At 38.3% G+C, this 23,868-nt stretch overlaps 1 protein-coding gene across 4 annotated transcripts; it reads left to right on the top strand.

The window, feature by feature from the left end:
- The first annotated feature begins 32 nt into the window (after positions 1-32).
- CHST10 (carbohydrate sulfotransferase 10) lies at positions 33-21,915 on the top strand. Of its 4 annotated transcripts, none has more exons than XM_060686635.2 (7): positions 57-147; positions 1,871-2,018; positions 7,254-7,392; positions 11,235-11,329; positions 12,583-12,817; positions 15,991-16,096; positions 18,698-21,915. In XM_060686635.2, exons 2-7 carry the CDS (start codon positions 2,004-2,006, stop codon positions 19,233-19,235), a joined length of 1,128 nt encoding a protein of 375 aa, XP_060542618.1. In that variant the 5' UTR covers positions 57-147; positions 1,871-2,003; the 3' UTR covers positions 19,236-21,915. The 4 variants fall into 4 exon arrangements, with proteins under 4 accessions (XP_060542619.1, XP_060542620.1, XP_060542618.1 ...); XM_034431287.3 differs by having other exon boundaries at positions 60-147; positions 7,257-7,392; XM_060686636.2 differs by lacking the exon at positions 1,871-2,018 and having other exon boundaries at positions 33-147.
- The last annotated feature ends 1,953 nt before the right edge of the window (positions 21,916-23,868 follow it).

Genomic DNA, 23,868 nt, shown 5'->3' with positions numbered 1-23,868 from the left:
ACCACATTTCCCATAATGCAATCTCTCTCTACATCTCCCACAATGCAATCTCTTAAGGAGACAGCTCTTAATTCTTAAGGTAACTAATTCGCTATCATTCACCATCTGAACAGCACAGGGATTGGCTCGTTTGACACGTCCTCGGGAGTAAGTATTGGCTTCTCCGTATGCAGCAGGGGGGAACTGGTGGCGGGCATAATGAGAGGTTGTTAAGTCGCCTGGGAGTGGGCAGTTAACACCAAACATCCGTGTCTTTGCATCACCGGTTTACCTACTGTGGACTCAATCATTGCTTTCTCAACCTAGTTTTCCGAGTACCCGTAATACAGTGAACCACCAATGGTCTGGGTTTAAGCAAGATGAAAACCTTTGTGGTTCAGAGAGAACGTAACTGATTCTTGAATTTAAAGCGCATTGAAGAAACTATGTCCATTTCTTACATAAGTGTCATTGCCTAAATATGCAGTCCAAATGTAAGCTGGTTTATTATTTTGGAACACTTAATTAACTATTGACAAATTGTGTTTTTACCTGATTGAATTGACCCATTTTCTGGATTTGCCATTGAACCGTAAACTAACCAAATAGGTAGCGTCAGATAGTTAACTATCAGATTTGTCCTTTTCTACAAATGTTTTACATTCGTCCTGAAATCCAAAACTGGCTGAATTGCTCAGGAAAGAAATCTTCAGTCTCCCACACTCAGTGTGCTATAATTGTGAAAAAGGGCATATTCAATATTGGGAAATTACAGATTAAACAATTTGTTAATTAAATACAGTTGCTGTAAAGTGCTCAAATTGGTCAGCTAATTGGGTCCAGAGAAGATGAAGTCTCATCTTGCAAAGTTATGAGTTTGATACTGTGAATCTTGTGTAGAGGGTCCTCTGTAGTACAAGTAAATTTTGCTTAGAGACACAATTGCAACCCACAACTTGTAATGTTACTTCCACATTCTCCATTAATTTTGCTTGTCGGAATCCACTTAGGAAGCACACAAATAATAATCATGTGACTGTGGAACACAGTGACAATTATAAATGTGAGAATTGGTCACAAAGCTGCAGGGTTTTTTTTTTTACACCATTGTAATTTTGAATGGTCTCTAAATGAGGCAATCAGTAAGTAAGGACTGCCTGCTTACCTGTATCAGCTCCCTATAGTGTACAACCCTCCTAGTTAATAAAGGCCTCCAGGGAGATGACAGAAAGCTGAATCAGAATGGTAGTAAATCTATCCTTCAGAGAAGGAATTAAACATTTTCTTTGAAAAAGGGGTAGCATGCCTCCTCCGGAAGCCATCACTCAACTGATAATTATTATCAATCTCCAGCTTCTTTTGGGGCAAGTTATACAGCAGGTTTTTGCCCTGAACTTGAAATCCCTGGAGAAGCAGATTATCTGGACCCATTTCACTTTTGGCTCAGCATAGAAAAGGCATTGTTCTCCTTATCAGTGATTTCTGGTGAGACAGGAAAGTGATCATTCTGATCCTACTTGATTTCAGCAGCTTTCAATACCTTCTTGTTATCATTCTGTCATTCTCTAAGCATCAGGAATGGGGAGTGTTATATTACATAGTTCTCATTCCTGAAGGGATAGAGGCAGTTGTGAGGGCAAAGTTGAGCAATGGACCCTTCCATTGATGATTACTGTAGGACTTGATATGATCCTTATTCCTATTCGACATGAAATTAGTCTGAACAGGGTTGTGCTTCCCAGTTGTTCACAATTTGAAGATCTCAAAGAGCAGGTGGCAGCTGTGGGAAAGAGGGCCTTTATATATATAGTAACTCCATCTTAAGCAGCAATTGTCTGGGAAAGCAGGCAGGCATTAACTCTGTGTCACTTGTGCCTTGGTCACCTCTCAGTTGGACTGGTTCAATACACTATACATGGATCTGCCTCAAGGAACATTGAAAACTACAGCTGGCCCAGATTGCAGCAGCTCAGATGTTGATGATATACTTCAAGCCAACCACATAACAATTCTGAGGAAATGGAATGCAGAAATTAACAGTAAGATGCTGGGTACAATTCAGAGTGCTGATTGTCAAATTTAAAGACATTCCTGATTTAAGCTGCTTTTTCCCTGTAAAGTCTGCCCACCCCATATGATTCAGTAGGAGAAACTAGTTACACGTCCCCATGAGTAGAGATTATCACCATCAGGAACTACAGAAATGTTCCTGTTCAGACACTGCTCTCTCCTCTGGAATACTATATCGCCACCCCAATGTTGGATAAGACACTTCACTACTGTTTTTTATGAAGCTTGCCTTTGGTGAAAAGATTGGAATTCTGTTAAAGTTTTACTTGGAACTCATAGTTTCATAGGAATATTTTTAGTTATTTTTTATCGATTACATTAGGGAGTTATACTCTGCTAGGAGTTGGCAGAGTAGATCAGTAAGTTCTGTAAATAAGTTATTTTTAATGATAAAAATAGGCAATTGACAGCATATTTATTGACATATATTTCTTATTTTTCTGTGTGGTTTTCTCTCCCCTAGATGATGAGATTATCTAATAATTATGAAATTATCAAAGTCTGAAAGTTTGTCCCAAATCACTGGTGTATATGCGCATATACTGTAGTAAAATTGTTGTTTTGAAATGCCACAATCTCTTGTTCTTTTGCTCAATATCTAGTGTTAATCTAGCTTTCTAACACAATCAACTTGACCTTGACACAGAGATAAAATAAGAACATCACTTGATTCTGAGTGAAAATAACTTGAAAAAAATAATAGTCTACCAATTTTTCTTGGCTTATTTGCTAGGATATTCAGAGCTTTGTTACTTGTGATTGAAGTAAGAGTACAATATTAGTATTTCTATTAATGTTAGTGTTTCATGTATTTTGATTACACACTCCAAGAATCTATGAAATAAATTAAATGGCAGTTTTGGCAGTTTTGTCCAAAAATTGGTTGATTAAAAAAAAAAAAAGGAAAAACTTTTTGTGATAGATATTGCACGTTCCAAAGGCTAATTGTTCCCTGAACCACAATCAAAACCACATTAGTGGTATGCTTTTTCATTGATTTTTTAAATGTATTTTGCATCCAAAATCTACCAGAAATAGAACTTTTATCATTTGTCTTTAAAAATCACACTTGCCTGTACTAATTGCAATGAAAAAGTATTTACCAAAATGGCACCAAATATGTTGAATATCCATATTTATTAAATATACTTTGCATTCTGGGAAAATTAAAAATAAATTGGTGACTCACATGAAAAATATAAAATAAATTCTATACAAAAATAAAAACACAAGAACAATATTATAGTGCTGTAAGAACAGACTATCTAATAATGCGCAGAGCAGGGGTGGGTTCTACTTACCTTTACTATCAGTTTGCAATGGGGCCGCGCACACCTTGCTTCGCTCGCACACACGCATGCTCTTCTGCACATGCGCAGAAGACGTCGGGGTTGGTGGGCGGAGCCTCCCACCAGTTTTACTACCGGTTCTATAGAACCGGTGCGGACTGGGGGCAACCCACCACTGGTGTAGAGGTGCTAGGTCTAATCCCAGTTCCTCACTTACGATTTATTAGGTTCTTTCTCATGAGTGTGTAACAAGCATTTTCCTCAGGGCTTATATATGTTACATAGCCCTCATGAGTATTGTTATAATTATTTATTAATAAATTAATTAAATTTATACAGCTGCCTATTTCAAATTAATGGGGATTTACTGTAGGGCAAATTAGGAAAAGTGACTGATATATTTGCTTTATTTTATTTTCCACATTCCCTGAAAATTTCACTATTCGGCAGGAAAAAAGTCCACCTGTTCTGCTCCCAAATGTGGGCTAGGAAAATTTTGATAGATGTCTAGACCCATAGATTTAGGCATTTGTCAAAATCTGGTATTGAGACTGCTGAGCTGTGAGCCACATGGGAGTTTCCTGATGCCATAAAGCAGGTGTAGAGAGCATATTAATTTTTGTTTAATCAGTCCCTAGAACAGGAGAGGAGCTGGAAGTTCTGCAATGAAGGAGAACCTCTTCCTTTGCATCAAAATACTTCCCTCCAAATGAAAATACAATTTGGTCTTTAGGTCAAAGCCAAGAATCTTTTTACAGGTAGTCCTTGACTTACAACTATCATGAAGCCTGCCAATTAACAGTCATAAGCCATGAAGGTTATAGTGTGAGTCATCATACGACCAACACAATTTTATGATCTTTTTTGCAGCAGACATTAAGCAAACACCACAGTCATTGCACAAGCCTATTGTTTGTTATGAGGCATTTTTGCTGAAAACTGGAAACAAATGATGATTTTCAGCAAAAACTTTGTAAATCATAATCGTGTGACCACAGGGTGCTTGAAATTGCTGTAAATATTGTTCAGTTGATGGTCTCCCAAAATATGATTATGTGACCAGCTAACAGAAATTTGGAATGGGATCATAAGTATCCTTTTTTGAGGGGGGAGGGGCTGTTGTGACTTCCAGCAGTTGCTAAGCCACTAGTTATAAGTCAAGTTAGTCCTCGATTTACAACAGTTTATTTAGTAACCATTCAAAGTTACAACAGAACTGAAAAAAGTGACTTATGACCGTTTTTCACACTTAACAACTTTTGTAGCACCTCTATGATTATGTGATCAAAATTCAGATGCTTGGCAACTGACTCATACTTATGACCATTGCTATATCCCAAGGTCATGTGATCACATCTTGCGACCTTCTGACAAGCAAAGTCAATGAGGAAGCCAAATTCACTTAACAACTGGGTTACTAACTTATCAACTGCAGTGATTAACTTAACAACTGTGGCAAGAAAGGTCATAAAATGGGATAAAACTCACTTAAATGTCTCTCTTAACAGAAATTTTGGACTCAATTGTGGTCATAAGTCGAGGACTACCTGTATATTAATTTCAATTGTCTTTTCCTTGCCCATATTAGATTAATTAATATCAGTGGATAGTAAAATAATGGTAATTATTATATAAAATTCATATACATAATTAAGCCAAATTTTTAATAAAATACTGGTACTCAATTTTGTCTTATGCTGAGGTCAATGTAATATATGCACCCCACACCTATGTCAGCAGAGGAGGCATGCTGCAGGCCCTGTCAGACAAGGAATACTGGCTGGCGGGGTCCAGGAGATGGGTCTCTGCCGTGGCACCTGCCTTTTCGAACCTCTGATCTCCTGCAGTGAGATAGGCCCCACCCTTTTGAACTTCTATAAGAGCCTGAAGACGTGGTACTTCTAGATGTCCTGGGAGACCCAACAGGAAGCACAACAGGTTGTGAATCCCACCTCCCCCTATGCATCCTGCTCCCTTCGTCCCCATCTTTTAACTATAATTCTATTTTTGATTGTAATTTCCATTTTTATTGTTTTAGAAATACTTTGTCTTTTTTTATTTTAATACTGTTAATACTGTAAACCACCCAGAGTCGCAAATAAATTAATAATTTAATTAAACAAGCAAAGAAAGAAATAATCAAATAAATTAATTAAATGAACTGTCTATCTCAGGGATCACTATCGGCTTTGTGTTGGCTTCACTCCAATCCCCTCAGTCCCCATATTCCTCCCTGCTTTATTTCAGGCCTGCTGCATTTTCTGAGGCAGCTACCCTGGCACAGCTGAGCAGTTCTGGCCAGGTTTGAACACCTCCTCCTATTTCACCCCTGACCAGGGGTGAAATCCAGCAGGTTCTGACAAGTTCTGGAGAGCCAGTAGCAGAAATTTTGAGTAATTTGGAGAACTGGCAAATACCACCTCTGGCTGGCCCCAGAGTGGGGTGGGAATGGAGATTTTGCAATATCCTTCCCCCCAGGAGTGGGAAGGGAATAGGGATTTTGCAGTATTCTTCTCCTGGAGTGGGGAGGGAATGGAGATTTTGCAGTATCCTTCCCCTGTCATGCCCACCAAGCCACACCACGCCCACAGAACCGGTAGTAAAAAAATTTGAATTTCACCGCTGTGCTTGACCCTGGCAGTCTGGAGGCATCCTGAACTAATTCCTTCCCAGCGGTCTTTTCCCATATGATGGAGCCTTTGTGAAGAATAATCAACCCATACAAGCCATCTTCTATCACCTGATAGGTTTGAAAGAGCTAAGGATTGATACTTGAGGACAAAAGCAGTGGGTACTACACAGTCACTGCAAAGAAATGTGCACAATTTCCCCAAAGAATTTCTGTAACTTCTACCAAATACATCAAGTGTTTAAGCAGTTTTAGAGGTTTTATGTGAAAAAGCAAAGTAACATGTCCATCCACCTATAGTAAAATGTATTCTGTTATAAATCACATATAATAATATATGAGAATCCACAGCTGCATTGTGATATTATGTTATCAAAGAGGGAGTATGCTGTTGTATATACACGTCATTGAGCAGAATCCCATTGAGCTTATTCTGAGTAATATATGATTGCATGGTAATTGGGCTTCTTGATTCTGGCAAGTAAATTATGTGCTATTGTCTTTTACAAATCTGTTGTGAGTGAGCATGGTGTAAACAGCAGTGTTGATAGGACTCATTAAAAACTGATTTATTCATAAGAAGATTGATTCTTTCCTAGAAACACAGCACATCTGTATGTATTTACTAAATTACCTGATATTGGGGGGAAAGTTTTGAAATCAACTGCAAAATTATCCTTTAATTTTGAGAAAATTAGAAAAATAAGTTTAGTGAATTATTTTTTTATATCAAGATGCCTCATCAACTATCCTTGCTTACTGAGCTCAGTAGCACTTGAAGTCTAATTCTATAACCTTTGATATTATTGCTAAAGCCTCTCTTTCTCCAGCATAGTTATAAATAAATTCTCATTTTTAAAATCAACCTATTCAGATATGTTCAGGATGACAAATAATATTGCTAAATCTGAATGGTTACGCAGTAAACTTAGTAACAATGAAGGGGAACCTCATTTTTCTTCTATCCATGCAAAAATACATTAAAATCTCTAACCTGCTTTTTTTTTTTTTTTTGCATTCACACTTTGCTTTGTTATATAGGAGTATTTCTTTAATTCTCAATATAGATGAGAACATACTGAAATTTAGGGCAACTAAATGGATTTCTCTTTTCAGCAAAAATAATAGTACAACAGGAAGGTAGTTTACCATAGGTAGTTTAAAGGCTGTGCTGTTAGACCCCTTACTAGTGTATTCTGTATTTCAGATCTTTTGTTACTTGCAGAGAATGCTCATAAAATAAACAAAAAGGTACACATTAATTTATTTTTGTGGCTTTTAAAAAGCAGAAACTAACAGAAGTTACATGGCTCATTTCTGACATCATGCACCACCGGTGGCTGCTGTTAGCTGCATGCTTTTGGGTAATATTCATGTTCATGGTTGCTAGCAAGTTCATCACATTGACCTTCAAAGATCCTGATGGTAAGTTGATCCAATTTTATTCTTATTAATGCAAGTAATCGCTGAACAATTTTTGTGTCCAAAACAAAGTGAGAGAATTTAAATAGATCTTCTAGTTTTGTTTTTTCTTACCCATTCATATTTTCATTATGTTGACTTCAAAATAAATCTAAATGATTATGCAGCTTGCCTGTGAGTTGCAACAGTGAAATACTTAATGTAGGTGATTCCCATTTTTTCTTGGCTTTTTCTGTCTATCTAGGAAAATGAAAGTGAAACAAAGATTTGATAGAATTTTAATTTTATATAGAAAGGTACAGATACTGATTTTGACATATCTGAGTATTTTATGTATTGTTCCTTTTCAATTTAACCTATAATACTTGAGCAGTTATGTCCTGTCCTGTAGGGAAGGTTTTTGCTTAGTTCTATTACCGTAGATCCGTGACGGCGAACCTATAACACGGTTGCCACAGGTGGCACATGTAGCCATATCAGTGGGCATGCCAGCTCAGCTCTGGCGTGCACGCGTGCGCCAACCAGCTGATTTTTGGGTCTTCTGGGCCCACCAGAAGTAGGGAAACAGGCTGTTTCCTGCCTCCGGAAGGCCTAGGGGGTGGGTGGGGAAGCCCGTTTTTCTTTCTTACCTGGCTCCAGATCTCTCTCTTTATCTGGGAAGGGCGAAAACAGCCTTTCTCATTCCCTGGGAGGCCCTCCGGAGGCCTGAAAGGGCCCATTTCCCAACTCCCATTTTTTGCTGTACCCAGCCTCCAGAGACTCCTAGAGAGGCCTCTAGAGCAGCGGTTCTCAACCTGGGGGTTGCGACCCCTTTGGGGGTCGAACGGCCATTTCACAGGGGTCGCCAAAGCCCTCTCTCGCCCCCCCCATGCCTTCACTCACCCTCACTCTCTGCTCTGTTGGATCGCCGGCCGTTTGCTTACCCCGCCCACTCCAAATCTATTGCTGCCTCCTGAGTCCCAGCTGATGGCTAGAGGAAAAAAAACTGTTTAAATTCTTGCCCCGCCCCTCCGCACCACTATTTATTGCCAATTTATTGCCAATAAATAGTGGTGGGTGAGGGGCGGGCGAGCCAGCAATTTAACAAATGGTTTGGTGTTTTTTTGTAATTTTATTGGCCTGCGGAGCTTCAGCATAGGCTAATTAGCCCTTGATTAGATGGGCTCCCGACTCTCAGCTGATTTGCTCTCAGCTGTTTTGCTCAGGGCTCTGCTGCTTGCTTGCAAAGAGTGCTGATTTTTCCCCCCCTAGCTATGCTGAAAAAGGAAACTGAAAGTAAAGCAGGCTGTTGGCTTTGCTATTGCTGCAACTTTTGAAAATTAGGCAGGCAGATTTCTTTTCTTTTTCCTCACCAAAAAAGGTAGGTGCAAACAATGGGAAATTTAGGGGAAAAGAGGAGAGTTCAAGATTTTAAAACACAAAAGAAAAAAAGCTCTATTTAACTAGGGAATTGTAATAATTGAGATACTATTAATTGTATATTTCTGAAAGCAGAAATGGTTAAGTTGTGGTTTGCAGGAATATATGGGGGAAATTATTTGGTTTATTATTATTGGTAAATAAAATTAATTGATTTGTAAGAAATTGGATTGCATGGAAATAATTGGAATATTCATGTTCATATTGATTAATATACAAAAAAGGTAGTTATATAACTAATTGATTTATATTAAAATGTTGAATTTGTATTAAACAACTGTAATATTACATAATTAACCAATGTGAGGATGGATATAAAAATAGATGACAATGGGAAGGGGTATAATATAGAATAGAAGGGAAAAATTGAATTTGATTAAGATTAGAGATGAGGATGAAGGGTAATATTGGTTTTTTACAAAAAATAGATGAGGAATAAATATGGCAAAAAGGAAATATAGAAATTGTAAATTTAATTGAAATGACTAAACACTGTTTAAATTTGTGAACCGGCCAAATACTCTGTTCAAAGAAAATACATTGTATGTTTGTATGTGTGTTTCTAATTATTGTTATTTATTCATATTTGTTCTCTTTTATTCTTTAAAGTTTAACAATTCATTCTTTATCTTAATATCTTTATATTTGTTTGGGGTTGGCTTTCTTCCCTTTCATCTTTTTTATTGTACAGCAATCTTTCTCCTCAAACCTACCACCTCTCTCTTTTCTTTCCTTCTTACTTTCTCTTCCTCTCCCTCTTCTTCTCCTCCCTACTTCCTCTTCCTTTCTCCTCCTCCTCCTCTCTTACTCCCTCTCTTACCCTCCTTCCTACTCTAATTTCCCTTCCCTTCCTTCAACCCTGCTGTATCCTTTTATGCATATGGACTACTCAGAGGGCTGAAAAAGTTATTTCTGACTGGTTCTCGCACTTTTGACCAGTCCTCGAACATACGACTGTCCTCACATTTTACGTTTTTGCCCTATCTTTTCACCATGGTGAAGAGAAGCAGTTGTGAAATGAGTGACATGGTTGTTAAGAATGCTACAATGGGCATAAACAATGACCAGTCATAAGTGCGAAGACCGGTCAAAAGTGCGAGGACCTGTCAGAAATCACTTTTTTCAGCCCTCTGGGTAGTCCTTTTGTGCATATGGACTACTCAGAGGGCTGAAAAAATTATTTTTGACTGGTCTTCGCACTTTTGACCAGTCCTCGAACTTACGAGTGTCCTCACATTTTACGTTTTTGCCCTATCTTGTCACCATGGTGAAGAGAAGCAGTTGTGGAATGAGTGACATGGTTGTTAAGAATGCTGCACGGGCATAAATGTGAGGATGGTCATAAGTGTGAGGACCAGTCAAAAGTGCGAGGACCTGTCAGAAATGACTTTTTTCAGCCCTCTGAGTAGTCCCTATACACATAGCCATGGCCACCCGGTCACATAACCAGCTAGCCACACCCACCCAGTCACATGACCTCCAAGCCACGCCCACAAAGTAAGCCACGCCCACAGAACCGGTAGTAAAAAAATTTAGAACCCACCCCTAGTTGGGGGTCACCACAACATGAGGAACTGTATTAAAGGGTTGCGGCATTAGGAAGGTTGAGAACCACTGCTCTAGAGGCTGGGGACAGCAAAAAATATCACTTCCTGTCCCACCCGGAGTTCGGAAATGGGTCATTTCAGGCCTCCGGAGGGCCTCCGAGTGAATGGGAAAGGCTGTTTTTGCCTTCCCAGATGCATAGAGAGGATCTGGAGCCAGGTAAGAAAGAAAAACCAGCCTACCAGGCCATTGCATGCCAGAAGCTGGAGGGGGGGGGAAAGGGAGGTTGCGCGTGCATGTGCAGGACGCATAGAATTATGGGTGTGGGCACACACGCACGAATCTCCCCCACCCCTGCTCTCCTGGCACACCATGGCAAAAAGGTTAGCCATCACTGCTGTAGAGACTTCTATCCCTGTTCCCTTTCACAGACTAGGAGAATGGTCTTAATTCATTAGAAACACTATACCAATCTTCCAATCAACTTTGCAACACTTACATGATTTTGTGAGATTTCCCTTTTTTATGCTCCTCCCTAGTCTAAAATTCAGTCCTTGAGGTAAAAATGACATCTTTTCAGATTTGGTTTAAGAAACAGCACAAACATAACTGTCTGAGAAGATGGGGAGTACTGTATTGTCTCAATGCATGTAGGTGACAAGTTTGGAGAATCTGGTTTACAGAGGTCATTACACTAAGGTTTGCCAAATCATGTAACTTGTTTTTTTAAATAATCTGTATTCTGTTTAAAATCTTGAATTACAGCCTGATTTGAAGTGTGATTTAATTATAATTATATAGTTGTGATCAATCAAATCATTTATGCAGTACGAAGGAAAAAAAGTTTGCTTTTGTTCAGTTGTTTTGTTTTCTTCATCTAGTTCATGGTGCCAAGCAAGAGCCAGTAATACCAACAACTATAACTGAAGGAAAAGATCACATAACAAAAGAGAAGAGGCTGCCGGGACAGTTTCAGGTATATTAAGGGACAGGTTGAAAGGCTAAATAAATTGTATAGTTGCAGAGTTCTCTATGTCATATTTCATTGTGTTATATTGTAACTGGTTCTTCTAATCAGTCAACCCAATAGTATAGAGATTTATGAGCAAAGCATCACTGTAGCCATCTGTACTGCCTTCTGTTCAAAAGCAATTTTCTCTTGCTTTATTGTCCAGGAATTGCGGAGTTTTATTTTTAAAAACTATTTTGGTATTGTTTTATGAATTAAAATTTTGTTACATTATTTGGTTATATTCATATTTTAAAACAACAATATTTTATATTTTTGTATATAATTGGGGATACATTCCTAAGTATATTTATCTGGGAATCTGTTGAACATAATAACAGATTATAATAACAATAATCTGGAGTACCACTTTCTGTACCAGCTTTTAGAACACATTTAGAAGTTCTGTAAGTTTCTAAATTGTACTTCAGTTTTTCATTTAAATTTTAAAATTTAAACACTACCACTGTGCAACATTTTTGCATACTTTTTATTTTTAATCAGTAAAGTGAACACCATCTTCCTTTTTCTTTCTATGGTCAAAAAAAATATTCATTCATTTTAGTCCACAGTTAGAATATTGTTTTGTTTGTGTTCCCCATTTATTTGTAAATTCAATTTCTAAAATTTGATTTTGTTTCCTTACTGCTGAAATCAAATTACTTTGCATCAGCTTGACTGAAACGGCTATTTCAAAAGAGAGTAATACTGCGATACTGACCTTTAGAAACCTTGTACAGGTAGTCCTCAATTTACGACCACAATTGAGCCCAAAATTTCTAAGCAAGACAGTTGTTAAGTGAGTTTTGCCCCATTTTGCAACCTTTCTTGCTACAGTTAAATGAATTACTGCTATGGTTAAGTTAGTAACAGTTGTTAAATTAATCTGACTTCCTAATTGATTTTGCTTATCAGATGGTTGCAAAATGTGATCACATGACCCTGGGACACTGCAACTGTCATAAATACATGCCAGTTGCCAAGCATCTAAATTTTAAATCATGTGACCATGAGGATGCTACAAAGATCGTGTGAAAATGGTCCTAAGTCACTTTTTTCAGTGCCGTTGTAATTTTGAAAGGTCAGTAAACAAATGGATGTAAGTCAAGGACTACCTGAATACATTTGAAATGCTAAATTTTCTTGTATGAGTTGAACATTGAAATGCAAAATAATTTTTGTTCTTCTCTTCTGCCATCCCAATCCATTTTCATATCAAGACAATAGGAAAAGGTCTATCTGAAGACCTTGTACATGAAGGCCTGGTCCATATAGAGAGGCTTGAACTACTCAGGAATGTCTGCCAAGATGCATCTCTGAAAAACCTCACCCATACTACTGTTTCCAAATTTGTTTTGGACCGAATTTTTGTATGTGACAAGCACAAGATCCTCTTCTGTCAAACTCCAAAAGTTGGCAATACTCAGTGGAAGAAAGTCTTGATTGTTTTAAATGGTATTTAGTTAACTTTTAAAGTCTCAAATGTGTGTTTGCAAAAAAAAGATTTCAAAAATTTCTAACAGCAAAATATAAAAATAATATGATTCAGTGGAATACATTTTTATTTTTGGCATCTTATATTTTGCTTGAAAGTTGCTTCCAATATCCTAGCCCAGTTCTAGCTGTTCTGCTTAGATGTGTTATTGCCCACCCAAAGAACTTTACATATATAATAGACTTCCTGTCCTGGTTGTTTTGTGAATTGATTGTGTGCTGGGAATAATAAAGGAGAAATTATGCTAACCTTTTAAAGTTAGACAACTAAGGCATCACAGGTACCTTAAATTTAAATTTTTAATTTAAAGCTCTCAGGATCCCAGAATGCTTCATGACATAAAATTTTATCAAAATGCAGCTTTGAGATAAGGGAGGAAGAAAAGGATGATTGCAAAAATGTTTGCAATTTATTTCCATATTTTAATCTCTACTGGAAAATAATGGTCTCCATGGCTGAAATTAATAAAAATCAATAGTTTAAATGTGTATATCCATTTTTTTAGAATTGAGCAATTAAGTTTATTACTTGAACCTAACACCATCTTTAGGGAATATATACACTTTTTTCTTGTAGAATGTTTGTTCGATTTTATTTTAAATCACATGAACAGTAGCACATCTACCTCAGACAGACAAAGATATAGATATAGATGGGTGTCTGCTTTATCTGTTATCACATTTTCATTGAATCCATTTTGAATTATTGGTAGCATTTAGTTCAGGGCAAATTATAATAAAAAGATAAAATAGTTTGTAAAAATAACAAACACCAAGAAACCACTATAAAACAGAGTAATAAAATTTTAATTTTTTTATTTTTTTTAAATTAGATTTATATGCCGCCCTTCTCCGGAGACTCAGGGCGGCTTACAATGCGTTAAGCAATAGCCTTCATACTTTGTATCTTTTATACAAAGTCAGCTTATTGCCCCCACAAACTGGGTCCTCAATTTACCTACCTTAGAAAGGATGGAAGGCTGAGTCAACCATGAGCCTGGGGAGATTCGAACTTGCAATAATTGCATACAGCTGAATGTTAATAACAGGCTTTTAGTCTGTTGAGCTATCCAATTTATTTTAGTAGCACCTTTGATTTTAATATAAAACAAAGTAGGCAGTGAGACAGATTCAACTCTACTACATTATAAAATCAGCTCCATTTCATGTGGATATTATGTGAAAGACAATATTGCTTTGAATAATTTGACTTCAGGGGCTATAATTAAAATATTGTAATTAAGGTCTTCTGTTGATGGAATTCTTTCTGACAATGGACCTAAATAGGTCCACTCAGAGTCTGTCTTAAAAGTTGGAGACCCTTTGGAGCAGATAGGATGACAAGAGATCTGTTATTACAAGTAAAGGAAAAGAAAGTCCTAGTGTACAAACAGATTTCTACAATATTAGATTTTGGCTTAAGGACAGGCCAAACTTGCTAAACTATCTGCATGCTTATACTCTGGCTTATATATTTTTCAGGTATAAGGCTGTAATGGAAAGTTACACGTAACTCCCATAACTCCATCCCAACAATGCCCTTGAAGTGATGTCCCGGTGCCTGGAGGCCGTGCGGACCTGGATGGGGAGTAACAGGCTTCGACTCAACCCTTCCAAGACCGAGTGGCTGTGGCTTCCAGCATCCCGATATAGCCAGCTGGTGCCATCGCTGGCTATTGGGGGCGAGTTATTGGCCCCCACGGATAGGGCTCGCAACTTGGGTGTCCTCCTGGATGCACGGCTGTCTTTAGAAGAGCATATGACGGCCGTGGCCAGGGGGACTTTTTATCAGGTCCGCCTGATTCGCCAGTTGCGTCCCTTTCTGGATCGGGACTCCTTACGCACAGTCACTCAGGCGCTCGTCACTTCCCGCCTGGACTACTGCAATGCTCTCTACATGGGGCTCCCCTTGAGGAGCACCCGGAGGCTCCAACTGGTGCAGAATGCAGCCGGGAGATTACGGGAGCGACGGGGCGCTCCCATGTGACACCTCTCCTGCGTGAGCTGCATTGGCTTCCAGTGATCTTCCGGGTGCGCTTCAAGGTGTTGGTTACCACCTTTAAAGCACTCCATGGCATGGGACCTGGGTATTTGCAGGACCGCCTTCTGCCGCCGATAGCCTCCCACCGACCAGTACGCTCCCACAGAGAGGGACTCCTCAGGGTGCCGTCAGCCAGGCAATGTCGGCTGGCGACCCGCAGGGTGAGGGCCTTCTCTGTGGCCGCTCCTGCCCTCTGGAACGATTTGCCCCCCGAGATACGAAGGATTTCGGATCTCCGGGTTTTTCGCCGTGCCCTAAAAACTTTTCTTTTCCATCAAGCAGGGCTGGCGTGAAACCCCTCCCCCCCTTTTAGTCTTTTTTAGCTTTTAAATTGTTAGATGGGTTTTAGTTTTCAATGTTTTACATTTTTTTGGGCCACAGTTATTTAATTCTTTTAATAATTTTAAATTTTGTATTGATATGTGTTTTAGTTCTGGCTGTGCACTGCCCTGAGTCCACTAGGAGAAGGGCGGGATATAAATTGAATAAAATAAATAAAATAAATTAACTCTGTGGGTAGTATGAAATCAGGGAAGTGGCTAATCACATGTCAGAATTAGGAATCTAGCTTTCTGCCCACATCTAAAAAAACTAGTACAACTGACCAGTGTATTTTTGGATCCAGCTGTTGCAGTTCCAGATTCAGCAATTGGTCAGATAAAATACCTTCCACACATAGAATGTTATAATCTGGCATGCTGACAGCTGAAAGGGATTAATTACTCCAATATGCAGACTCCAGGAGTCTTTGAACAGAAACCCTAGATTGTCGCAACACAGTTACATGGAGACTTGTGATGAAAACAATTCATTGAGCTTTCCATTTTTTAAAGAGCAATTTGGGGTTCAGGCCTGGATTGTAGGAAGATGAGAACTTAATAATAATATCAGGACATGGAGACTGGACCGTAAAGTAGAAAGGTATTTCATAAGTACTTGATGACTACATTTTCATGAAGTCACCAAAGCCTGATTTGTCTTTACCTTTTTACCTAATAACAAATAAATAATCATGACAGCCACTAGTGTAGATCATAATGGGAATGGACTGAAAGGTGCCATTGTAAGAGCAAGTTCTAACTTATTTCCTCAGGAGCTTTTCCTTCCATCGATGAGATCCCTGAAAACATTGTACATGACCATGAGAAGAATGGTCTTCCACGCTTATCTTCCTTCAGTGATTCTGAAATTAAAAAAAGGTAAGTAGTATTTTAATGTGTCTTTGAAAACTCTTTCCATTATGAAAATCTCATTTTTGATCATTTGTGCAGTTTATGATTATTTATTTAAATGTATTATAGCTGCCCACTCCCATAGACTCTTAAATAGAGGCAATAATCAAAAAAGATTTTACAGGTAGTCCTTGACTTACAACCGCAATTTGAGCCCAGAATTTATGTTGCTAAGTGAGAAATTTGTTAATGAGTTTTGTCCCATTTTACAATTTTTCTTGCCACAGTTGTTAAGTGAATCATTATAGTTGTTAAGTTAGTAACACAGTTATTAAGCGAATCCCCATTGACTTTGCTTGTCAGAAGGTTGCAAATGGGGATCATATGATCCCAGGACACCGCAACCGTCATAAATATGATACCAGTTGTCGAGCATCTGAATGTAAATCACTTGACTATGGGAATGCTGCAAGGATCATAAGTTCAGTGGGTCATAATTTCTGTTCAGTGATAGAAGTTGATTGTGCACTTCTTGGAACATAGGTGTGAAACATTGTCATAAGTCACTTTTTTCAGTGCTGTTGTAAATCTAGGACTACCTGTATTACAGCTTTGGATGATGATCTGTGTTGTCCCTGTATAGGCTCACAGTTATATAAAAAGCATTAAAATTGTAGTAAAGACCAGTTTTCTATAAAATTCCATTTGTTATTTTTGCATGTCGCATCTTGACTTTAGAAGAGAGAGTATAGCTGTAAAGTACTGCTTTGGGATTTCTAAGAAATCATGTGGAAGCAAGGACGGAGTTGACTACACACAAAAAAGACACCTTTACAAGCAATAGTTCTGTGAAAACAAACCAAGTGATGGTTACAGTTACTACTTCATTTTTTAAAAATAATAATTCTTAATCTTGATAATAAATGTTATTCATAAGTGGCCTTGATAGCATTTGCATCTTTAAAAATAAGTTATAATTCTGAAAAAATAATTTGAGTACAAGAAATCCTTGTTTAGTTGCTACAAATGGGACTAGTAAGATCATAAATGTGAGGATTGATCATAAAGTTGCTTCTTTATCACTGTCATAATTGTAAATAGTCGCTAAATGAAGCCATCAAATAAGCAAGGATTACCTGTATAGTCTTAGGAGCAGGACTAGAAGAAAAAATATATGTTGACATTGTCATCTCTTTAAATAGACTTTTAAGGACTCTATTTGTATAATTTGATTTGATTTGATTTGATTTCATCTCTATCTTTATTTTTTGCTATTTTTTTGAAATAGCCAGCCATTTTAGCAGGTGCATTCCACATTAAGTGAACAGATTTCTGTTCAGTGATTAGAAGTTTATTGTGCACTTCTTGGAACAGATTTACAAGACATACAACATTGAGTAAATCCTGCTGACAGATTCCTGTCAGATTCTTTGGCCATTGCCTAACTAACAGTGGCCAAACAGTGCCTTGATTCTTTCAAAACAATATTCTCAAGAAGCTCTCTTTAACAAGATTTATTGAGAAGAAAAGGATAGTGTTGTAAGAATTTCAACATTCTGCATTTAGTACCAATAGATACCTGCATGATAGACACAAACTCCTCAATTTTCTTTCTAAGATCCTTCCTGTAATCCTGCAAGGAGGTAGATCTTTTATTTAAAATGGAAAAGCTAGCAGTTTTTATCAGTCTGGGAACCAATTACAATAGTCTTTTTTCATTGACCATTCAAAGTTATGGTAATGATGAATAAAGGGATTTACAACTGTGCATCATACTCATGGTCATCGCAGTGTCCCACGGTCATGTGATCATGATTGGAGTACTTGGCGACCAGCTTGCAATTCCAATGATCACAGCATTTGTAACTTTCATTGCTAACTTCCACCAAGGAAAGTCAATGGAGAAGCTGGCAGGAAGCCGCAAATGGCCGCGGGATGCTGCAACCACGTGGGAGTTATCTAATGAAAGCAATTGGAACTGCTGAAACTGTGCTTATTAAGTCAACATGGTCATGAGTTGCCAGTCCCAATTACATCATTAAGGGAGGACCATCTGTTCTATAATACTATCCTGTCATTAGATGAACGTAACTGGAAGCAATAAAAGATCTTAATTTTTGCAGATTTCTCAGTTGGATAGTGTGCAAAAATGCTTAACGGCAAAATAAAAATATTCTTTTAAAATTTCCCTAACAAGTACCTTTTTTTTTTTAATTTGATTTATATGCCGCCCTTCTCCGGAGACTCAGGGCGGCTTACAATGCGTTAAGCAATAGCCTTCATACTTTTGTATATTTATACAAAGCTTATTGCCCCCACAAACTGGGTCCTCAATTTATCTACCTTAGAAAGGATGGAAGGCTAAGTCAACCTTGAGCCTGCGGGATTCGATCTTACTTTAATTGCAGACAGCTGGTGTTAAATTACAGAGCTCTGTCTGTTGAGCTATTCAGGCTCCTGAATTAACCTGTTTGTAAAGTCTCTAACTATGTGATGCCTCAATTGTACATCATTTGCTACTACAGTCATTAAGAGAGGAATATGGGCAAATCAGTATGTTGTAAACTGAATTTTTAGTAAATTTTAAAATATTATCCACAATTATTTTCGTTTATATTTTCCATTTAGATTGAAACTATATTTCAAGTTCTTCATCGTAAGAGATCCTTTTGAGAGGCTTATTTCTGCATTTAAGGATAAATTTGTCCACAATCCTAGATTTGAACCTTGGTATAGACATGAAATTGCTCCTGGAATTATTCGAAAATATAGAAAGAATCGCACTGAGACTAAAGGACTGCAGTTTGAGGACTTTGTGCGCTACCTAGGTGATCCAAATCATCGATGGTTAGATATACAATTTGGAGATCATATAATTCATTGGGTAACCTATGTTGAACTATGTGCCCCCTGTGAAATAACATATAGCGTAATTGGACATCATGAAACTTTGGAGGAAGATGCACCATACATCTTAAAGGAAGCAGGAATTGATCATCTGGTATCTTATCCTACAATTCCTCCAGGCATAACGATATATAACAAAACAAAAGTGGAACACTATTTTTCAGGCATAAGCAAGAGAGACATAAAGCGCCTTTATGCCCGCTTTGAAGGAGATTTTAACCTTTTTGGCTATCAAGAACCAGATTTTCTACTAAACTAGTATCTAGAAATTCTGGGTAAATGAATTTAAATCTTAACTGTAAACTGTGTAACTGAGGCTCATATTATGGCAATGTTTCTAGATTTTTCCAAATGTTCTTTGCATTTGTTGAATATTTGCAATAGGAGCCACAAAGGACTGCCAATTAGTCACTAAAAAAGTATTACTACATGACACTGCGATAAAGCAGAGCAAAAATTACTAAGATAGTAAATGTCAGACATTCCTTTTTTCTTTAGCCAATAGAGAATGAATGGACCAATAATCTGTAAAGAAACTTGATATGAATACAAAACAAAACATTTAGAAAGGACAGGAAATAACATGTCAATGGTTTTACAAATCTATGGAGGCCAAGCTGATTGGTAAGTATTGTATAACTTAAGGAAAAGACTCCAGATCCTACCATGGAATCAATCTGAAAGTCCTTTTGCTGTAGTCTTATGATGGTTGCTTACTGTTACTCATTCAGGAAATAACAGTTGCACAAATTTTAATTTGTAAACTCTGAGTTATTATGAGGTGAAAAATCTTTTGCAAGATAGCTATGGACTCCACTGAAGAAATTTTAGAGAACACTAAAAAAATGATTTTTCATTTGCTTTGTAACCTTAAATAAATACCAGTACAGTATTGACTGTGTAATTTACCAGGATCATTAAGTCTATGCATTTTGCTATGATCTGCTAATCCTACCCCCCCAGTGGTGCTATTATAAAGTTGTCACAATGAATGGGATCAATGTTCCATTGAAACCTAGCATCTTGTTTTTGGGGTTTCTTAGTTTAAGAAATAACCATACATATAGATGAGGCAGCAAGCTGCCATAAGGTATATTTATTTCATGTGTAATATGTTATGTGAGTCATTTTTGATCTATCAAATCTTGATATTATAAAACAGATTACAAAATTGACAAGCAGGTGCCTATTGGTATAAACATGTACCATGTTGCATCAACACTCATAATGAGGCATAATTCCATCCCTATGCCCAATAGTTTATGTGGAGTTTTCACAACTGGCCACTGGGTTTGTTTATTTCAAGTTCATAAAATTAATAAATTACCGGTATCCTTCCTACCAAAATAGTCAATTTTTCCAAATGAGTTTCTTTTCATACTTTCACAGCAGAATTTGCCATATAAAATTATCAATGACTAAACAGCCAGCTTAATCCAAAATATTGATGTCTGTGTGAATAATAATCGAAATATTAATATAAAATGTAAATGCCCAGGATTGTAAAAGCATAATATGTGTGTGTTATTTCTGTTGGATGAAGAAAACTTTTTAAATTCACCAGCAATAAAATCTTAAAGTTGATGCCTTTGTTCCCTTGGGTTTTCAGGAGGAACAAACCAGTTAAATTTAGTTAGCAGTACATCATAAATAAATTTGGAGCAATACTTTACATGCTGTAATAAGGTCTTAATGACCTTGGCTAAAATGGTGGAAATGAAGAGAAAATCTATTAAACTGACTATAATTCTTAAGAACTTTTATATTTGTAAACTTTTTAAAAAAATCAGTGCCAAAACTGTTCCTTTCTGTGAAATAAAGACTGTGCTAGTGAGGCCTAATTTCAGAAAGATTCCTTAAAACTGAGCCATTCTACACAATAGAAACAAAGGTAGTGGAATTCTTAATGAGTAGGGGTGGGTTTGTACAACTGCTTTCTACTCTTCTACTTTTACCTGCATGTAAATAAGGCATACAGTAAGTAAGTACTCTCCCAAATTCTACACAGCAAATTTGGTGAGGTGGAATACCTGCGCCTGCAGACAGTATTATATTTGTTAACACATGGTTCTGTTTTACAATTTTTCCATCTCAACTGTAGCAAATCTGGAGAAAACATCAGAACTTTTTCAGGAATTTTTTTTTTTTTAGTCTGGACTCCTGGTGATTAGATGGAGAAGTCTTCGGCAACATTTTTCAGGAGTGATTTACCTTTTCCTTCTTCCTAGGGCTTAGAGTTGCTTTCATGCAGAAGGCAGGATTAGAACTCAATCTCCTGGTTTCTAGCCTGGTGCCTTTAATCAAAACAAATTAGCTCTTCCTCTGTGATTAGAAAAAGCATATAAAATAACCCACATGTAGATTACTGCTATTTTTATTTTGTAATGTGTAGAATGGTTTAAATTTATGTATTGTGAATTATGGGATATTTTTAATGTAGACTTTTTCCTGACAGATACCTGTTCTGTGTAGGAAAATTACATATTAAATTGTTGTGTGCATGAATGGAAAGCTTGTGTGTACATACTGCCACCTATGTACGTACTCACAGCTTTCCTTCACAAAAGTAATCTCTATAAAAATTATTCTATATGAAGCTGACCTTACTATTAGCAAGAAAAAAACAACAAAACTTAAATCTTGTGCTTCTAAAGAAAGGATATTAATAAGATCTCTGACATGGTAAGATTAAAGTTATTTTTATATGAAATGGTAGGAAAAAATATGTTTATTTCAGGATTAATGAGCTGATCAAGTTATTTCTCTGCTGAATTAAAATGGAATATGAGAAATGTGTAGTAAATTAAGGCCTTAAAAACTAGTTCTAATAAAAAAGTGAACCTTCCCTTCCTTCCAATTGTCCAGAATACATTGAGCCATGTCTCTGTTCTCAAAATAAATATGAAATAAAATACAGGTGATTGTATTTATGCTGCAAATATATTTTTTGTAGTGGTTTTTTTTACCTCATAAAAGATGTGGGCAACTTTCAAAATAACATATTTCTCTGCTTCAAGAATGAGAAGGATGCAGATCACAGTCAGTTTATGGATGGCATCCCTTGTCACTCCATCACATCACTTCATACTCAGTCATTGAAATCAATTCTTGGTTTTGTTTTCCCCACTTTTTCCTAAAAAATTCAGCATATGTCTCTTAAATATATTTATTTATTTATTTATTATTTATTTATGTAATTTATATGTCGCCCTTCTCCCGTAGGACTCAGGGCGGCTTACAAAAACAAAACAAAGAATTAAATAAACAATTAAAATCAGTTTAAAATTAAATTAAAATCAATTAAAAATTATTAAAATTGTTTGAAGTCACCCCTACGGATTCAGCCCATTTGGTGAAAAAGCCACATCTTCAATTCACGACGGAAGGAGAGGAGGTCCAGGGCTGTCCTGAGGCCGGTGGGCAGCCCATTCCAGAGGGTCGGCACTCCCACAGAGAACGCTCTCCCCCTGGGGGCCACCAGCCAACATTGTCTGGCTGATGGCACCCTGAGGAGGCCCACTCTGTGTGAGCGCACTGGACGGTGGGAGGAAGGCAGGAGATGATCCTGCAGATACCCCGGGCCTAAGCCATGTAGGGCTTTATAGGTGAGCACCAGCACCTTGAAACGAACCCGAAGAGCCACCGGCAGCCAGTGCAGCTTGTGCAGGAGAGGTGTCACATGGGAGTACCGAGAAGCCCCTGTAACAACCTGCACGGCTGCATTCTGGACTAACTGTAGTCTCCGGGTGCATCCCAAGGGCAGCCCCATGTAGAGGGTGTTACAGTAGTCCAACCGAGACGTAACAAGGGCATGAGTGACCATGGCAAGGGTATCCCGATCTAGGAAAGGGTGCAACTGGCGCACAAGGTGTACCTGTGCGAAGGCCCCCCTGGTCACAGCCGTCAAATGATCTTCTAGGGATAGCTGTGAATCCAGGAGAACCTCCAGATTGCGGATCCTTTCTGAGGGAGTAAGGATCTCCCCTCCCATCACTAGTGACGGCACCACTAGATCAAGAGATGCCGGTATCCACAGCCACTCAGTCTTGGATGGGTTGAGTCTGAGTCTGTTTCTTCCCATCCAGGCCCGTACCGCTTCCAGGCAGCGGGACATCACAGAAAGGGCATCCCCAGGGTGATCCGGGGTGGAGATGTAAAGCTGAGTGTCATCAGCATATTGATGGTACCTCACCCCGAAACCATGAATGATCTCACCCAGTGGCTTCATGTAGATGTTAAAGAGCAGAGGGGAGAGAACCGACCCCTGAGGCACCCCACAAGTGAGGGGCCTCGGGGTGGATCTCTCTCCCCCCGTCCACACAAACTGCAAGCGGCCTGAGAGGTAGGAGGAGAAATACCGTAAAATGGTGCCTCCCACCCCCAACCCCACGAGTCGACACAGTAGGATACCATGGTCGATGGTATCGAAAGCCGCTGAGAGGTCAAGAAGGACCAGGATGGAGGAATAACCCCCATCCCTGGCCCGCCAGAGATCATTTATTAGGGTGACCAATGCCGTTTCCGTGCTGTAACCACGCCTGAAACCTGATTGGTACGGGTCTAGGTAGTCAGTTTCCTCCAGGAACTGTGAGAGCTGCTGTGCCAGCACAGACTCAATAACCTTCGCTATAAAGCGAAGGTTGGAGACTGGATGATAGTTATTAAGGGAGTCTGGATCCAGGGTGGGCTTTTTGAGGATGGGACGAACCACTGCCTCTTTGAGTGTGGCAGGGAAGACCCCTTCCCTCAAAGAAGCTTTGACAACCGCTTGAATCCAGCTTCCATTCACCTCCCTGGCTGCAGAAACGAGCCAGGAGGGACAAGGGTCCAATAAACATGTGGAGGCACCCAGTCGACCCATGACCCGGTCCACTTCATCCATCGAAACAGGC

This window comes from Pantherophis guttatus, chromosome 5 (assembly GCF_059756535.1).
Source record: "Pantherophis guttatus breed Tessera chromosome 5, ASM5975653v1, whole genome shotgun sequence".
Taxonomy (NCBI): domain Eukaryota; kingdom Metazoa; phylum Chordata; class Lepidosauria; order Squamata; family Colubridae; genus Pantherophis; species Pantherophis guttatus.
This window is presented reverse-complemented; position numbering and strand designations above follow the sequence as displayed.

What these genes read in the sequence shown, in the direction of transcription:
- CHST10 (XM_060686635.2), top strand. An exon ending in GGCTGCCGGGACAGTTTCAG is followed by an intron (nt 11,330 to 12,582) that starts GTATATTAAGGG and finishes TTTCATATCAAG; the next exon opens with ACAATAGGAAAAGGTCTATC. An exon ending in GATTCTGAAATTAAAAAAAG is followed by an intron (nt 16,097 to 18,697) that starts GTAAGTAGTATT and finishes TTTTCCATTTAG; the next exon opens with ATTGAAACTATATTTCAAGT.